Source organism: Zingiber officinale, unplaced genomic scaffold (assembly GCF_018446385.1).
Source record: "Zingiber officinale cultivar Zhangliang unplaced genomic scaffold, Zo_v1.1 ctg222, whole genome shotgun sequence".
NCBI classification, from domain to species: domain Eukaryota; kingdom Viridiplantae; phylum Streptophyta; class Magnoliopsida; order Zingiberales; family Zingiberaceae; genus Zingiber; species Zingiber officinale.
The window spans coordinates 81,553-86,824 of record NW_024589898.1 but is presented as its reverse complement, the minus strand read 5'-3'; the positions used below and the strand labels follow the sequence as shown (position 1 = coordinate 86,824).

The 5,272-nt window shown below is 36.5% G+C and overlaps 1 protein-coding gene across 1 annotated transcript; it reads left to right on the top strand.

Annotated features, from left to right (window-relative positions):
• The first annotated feature begins 650 nt into the window (after positions 1-650).
• On the top strand, positions 651-3,047 carry LOC122036882 (3-oxoacyl-[acyl-carrier-protein] reductase FabG-like). Its single transcript, XM_042596315.1, has 3 exons — positions 651-1,011; positions 1,725-1,954; positions 2,766-3,047. The coding sequence occupies exons 1-3, from the start codon at positions 654-656 to the stop codon at positions 3,042-3,044; spliced, it is 867 nt and encodes a 288-aa protein (XP_042452249.1). The 5' UTR covers positions 651-653; the 3' UTR covers positions 3,045-3,047.
• The last annotated feature ends 2,225 nt before the right edge of the window (positions 3,048-5,272 follow it).

Below are 5,272 nucleotides of genomic sequence, written 5' to 3'. Positions count from 1 at the left end.
AATTATTAAATAGCCTCCCTTTTATATTGTTATTATTTTACTTTTTAGAGAATAATTATTTTTGTTAATGATTAACAACTTGGGTTTTAGGCTTAAGTAGTCATTAGAGCAAGAAATTAATTTTTGCCGATAGTATGTTTTTTTTTTAAAAAAAATCATCCCATCTCCTAGATAATTTGACGATAAGTATAAATTATCTTCATAATTTATCTCTTTTTATTATTATAATCTAGAAACGGATTATAAAAATCATCCGAAATAAATAAAATCATCTTTTATTATAATTAAATAGTCATTACAATTTAATTATTTATTTTTCACCGGACGCTCAAGCAAAACTGACTGTATGGATAAAAAGAGATGAGATACATCCACAAAGGCTGAACCAGATCCTTTGGGGGCAATGTCCCCTATCTATTAGCCTCTTACCAATTCTCTTTTTTCGATCCAGGAACATATCAGCAAAAGGGGTAAGAGGAAGTCTGTTTTTTAAGGCAACTCATAGCATAGGCCATTTATACAATTTAATTCAATAATATATAAAATAATTTAATTAATTATTATATAATTCAATTAATTTTGACTTGGCGTAGACGTATTTTAGTTTAGTCTATAAATAGGCCACCCTTGAGGCGGATAGTATTAACGTCGCCATGGTGGAACATACGGCGACGGCGGCGGCGGCGATCTCGAGCCGAGGAGTCTCGACCCCGTGGGCGAGGCTGGAGGGCAAGGTCGTGATGGTGACAGGCGCGTCCTCCGGCATCGGACGCGGCCTCTGCCTCGACCTCGCCCGGGCCGGTTGCCGAGTCCTTGCGGCCGCGCGGCGTGTCGACCGTCTAGAATCCCTCTGCGAGGAGATCAATGGGTCCTCCGCGCCGGAGGATCCGAGATCCGTTGCGGTCGAGCTCGACGTGAGCGCGGAGGAATCGTCGATAGCGGCCGCCATACGGAGGGCGTGGGAGACCTTCGGTCGGATCGATGGGTTGGTGAACAACGCCGGGATTCGAGGTACTCTTCGTTTGGATCTATCTTTATTCGAACAATTTGGTATTTTAAAGAAAAACCTAAATTTTTTCACCCCGTTTTGTTCTTCAACAGCCTTCGCCTAGTTTTCGCAAAATGCAAACATCTATAAAAGAAAGCCAAAGTTCTTTATTTCCAGTAATTTTTATGATAATCGAAAGTGTTCACGAACTTAGATTCCAGTATCATCGATTGAACTATTGATTAAATCAAACATTGGAGCATATTTCTGATGAACACGAAAATGGTGTCAAATCGGAAACTGTATTCTGAGCGAGATGACAATGGACTGCATGAACAAAAAGGAACAATGCATTGTGAATTTTAGAAAGTCGTGTACAATAATGTGTTAGTAACACTACCTAATGATACATTGTCTCTTTTCTCTTTGTTGTTCTGATCTTGTTATGCCCTTATGAGGTATATGTTGTTCTTCAAATGAGGCACAAATGATTGCTTCATAAATAACTTGGAAATTACTGAAGGGTATATCTTTCATTCTTACTCTCACTTGAACTGCGTTCTTCTGTTGTTGTGATGCTCACTTGAAACAATTGGTTTTTCATCAAATCATAACTTTTGTTCTTGTATGCTTTCAAATCCTGACATTTTGGGTTCCTCTCTGTTGCCAATTTATGTGATCTATCTGCTTAATTTCAATACAATGCATGATCAATGCTTTCAATTCTTTCTCTCAGGTAGTGTGCATTCACCTTTAGATTGGTCTGAAGAGGATTGGAATGACAACATCAGAACAAATTTAACTGGACTGTGGCTTGTCTCAAAACTTGTGTGCAAACTCATGCGTGATGCAAAAGTGAAAGGATCCGTAGTTAACATTTCATCTATTGGAGGCATTGATCGTGGCCATTTACCTGGAGGACTTGCCTATACTGCATCAAAGACTGGTGTCAATGGAGTTACTAAGGTAATCTTCCAACTAAAAACATACCTAAACCTTCCCTAATAATAATACTTTCAATCATGATGCTTGAACAGAACCAGTTTCAGAATTTTATAACTTTTGCTTTAGATATTTTGATTCTTACTGCAAACTCTAGTAGCTAAAGTTATTAGAGACACTATTTTTATTAATTATAAGCTTCAGTGCAATCTCATTTTTTTAGTGAAACAAAATGAGATCAATAAATTATTTTAATCAGTCAAGAGTTCACTAGGTCAAAATTAATTTATTAGAGTTTAATATAATTGGATCTATCACGTGTATTAAACACATGGCAAGACAATTGATATTTAATTGCAAAATTAAGTTGGGCAAATACCGGAGAAGATTGGAGGTTTGGAGCGAAAAGTTATTGAAAGATAATTAAAGCACACTTAAGGGTAATTTCTATTTCTTTGTGTGATGCATTATTCAATTCATGTTAAATGTGTAAAATAGTCAAGATTTTGTGGTGAGACGTTGTTACATAAAATCAATTTTTGTAATTTAACTTTCTCATCTTGGCTCAATATAATGGTAATTTTGATATTGGTTACATATTTCGAAATGATTTATACATGTGTTAGATAATAACAGTATTAGGAACTCAATAAATTCTAATTTGAGTTGAGGAATTCTTATTGGTCTGGTAGAACTCTTGGGGAGAGAAAATGTAGTATTACATTGTTATATTAGGATATAACATAACCCTAAACCCTAAACCCAAAAAAATACTAACGCTCCTTTTGTTTATCTTCACATCTCTATGAGATTTGATAAACTTTTTGCCTAACAGGCCATGGCATTGGAGTTGGGTCAGTTTAACATTCGTGTCAACTCGATCGCTCCAGGACTGTTTGCGTCTGAGATCACTTCAGGTCTAATGAAAAAAAAGTGGCTGAACAAAGTGGCTGAAAGAATAGGCCCACTGAGAACTTTTGGCACATTGGATCCGGCAATGACATCGATTGTTCGATACTTAATTCATGATTCATCAGAATATGTTTCAGGCAACATCTTCATCGTCGATGCCGGCGTCACCCTACCTGGAGTCCCTCTTTATTCTTCCCTTTAATCCTTGTTCTTCTTTTTGTTATATTTTCCTGATATGGCTACCCAAAACCTGATCAAGTCAATTTAGTTGTTTCATTTAGGAAATTGCTTTTGTTCAATAAAATAACTTCATTGGTTCATAAAGATGGATTGGTTCTCTTATGCATCACATTTACCACCTGTCTCCCTTTTTTATTCACCGCCATTTTAGTTTCTTCATACAAAAATTAAAAGTTTATTTTTTCTCTATTTATTGTAATTGTTTCAAGAGGGTATAGTGTTTTTTAAATCGGTTTTTTACTTAACCACGTATATAAGTTTGTAAAATATTTATTTCACGTAGGGAAGTTTTTAAATGATCAAATCATGTACTTATTTCTAATTTTACCCTTATCAGTCGACTAGTGTTTTGGAACAGTCGAATCGATTTAGTTCTGTATTGAAATGCCAAATTGTTAGTCAAAACCAATCGATTGATTTTAAAAATCAGTCGAATTGATTTATTTTTTTTATTGTTTTTTAAAAATCAAAATTGATTTTAGATCAAATCGGTTGATAGACCAAACTGTTGGGACCTTGACGTCCGCTAGAGGGGGTGGATAGCGTCTCACCCAAATCGTCACTTCCTACATTTGTCAGTACACAGCGGAAAACAAAATATAAACTAATAAAAAGAAAGCTAAACCCTATAAATAATAAGGAAAGACAATAAACCAAAACAAACCGTAAGACTAGGCGTTTACGTGGTTTGGAGATTAGAACTCCTATTCCACAGCTGTCCGTAAGATGGACGATCACAATCTGTCGGTGGATGACTCTTCGGAAACCTCTGGCTAACTCAAACCTCCTTCTTGGTGGAAAAACCTCACCACAACCTTGATCCAAACACTCTTAGATCACAAGAAGAGCTTAGAAGCTTTGGAAGACTACTAATAGGGGTTAACCACCTCTTTTTCGTCAACTTTGCCCAAGGAACCCAAGCTCTATTAAATAGAGCTCGGGAGGAAAACACCAAATGTTTCCCACCACCAGTCGACTGGTGTATGCATCAGTCGACTGGTCCTTTAAGTGAAGTCGACCATTACCCAACGGTCGACTATCAGTCGATTGCTACAGTGTACCAGTCGACTGTTACAGTGTCGCGCTACAGTAAATCCTAAAAAAACATAAGATTTTGCCCTGAGTACAATCACTCAGCACTCGTCCTTGCCCGACCAACCTAAACCTAGCCTTCTAGCCTCCTCCATCAGCCTTGCGTCCCTCGGATGTCTCCCCATCCTTCACGTCTTGCCTTCTAGAGCTTCCTTCGACCTTGTCCTTATTGTCGGGTCTTCCTTTGCCAAGAGGCTCCTCACCTCCGGGATTCATCCATTGTCAAGTCACACTTAGACTTACGTTGCCAAGGCTACATGCTTGGACTTACATCTCCAAGACTCATCCTTGGACTTTCCTCTTTTACCAAGATCACACTTGGACTTTCCTTGTTGTACATGTATCCTGCACACTCACAATGCATATCAAATATAACAATAAACCTAACTTAAACCTTTACCTAAACATCAAAACCTAGGGCATCTAGATTGCTCCAACACAAACGACCTCGGATTGATATGAAACTAATTCCTATGTATTTATCTATCTATCTTGATTATATGTATGCCCTCAAATGTCAATGATGCTTGGTACAACAGTCGATTTTGCCTAAAACCGGTTGATGTACCAAATGATCTCAAATTGACATGAAATTAGTTCTTATGTGAAATGTTGATTTGACTCAATATATTGAGAGTAATGATTTGTTGAACATGAATATGTATGAAAAATTTAATTCATGTTAAAAAAAAAAATTGCTCTCAATATATTGGGTCAAATTGAAATTTGAGAGTATGGATATAATCAGAAGAACTAGCCGAATATATAGGATATAGTTTCATGTCAATCCCAGGTCATTTGATCAATCAGCCGATTTTGAACACGAATTAATATTTTTTAAATATTTTTTATTTCAAAAAATTATTACTCTCAATATATTGGATCAAATTGAAGTTTGAGGGCATGGATATAATCAAGAGAACTAGTTGAACACATAAGATCTAGTTTCATATCAATCCGAGGTCGTTTGATCCATTATTGCTCTCAATATATTGGATCAAATTGAAGTTTGAGGGCATGGATATAATCACGAAAACTAGTTGAACACATAGAATCTAGTTTCATGTCAATCCAAGATCATTAGATCCATCAGTCGAT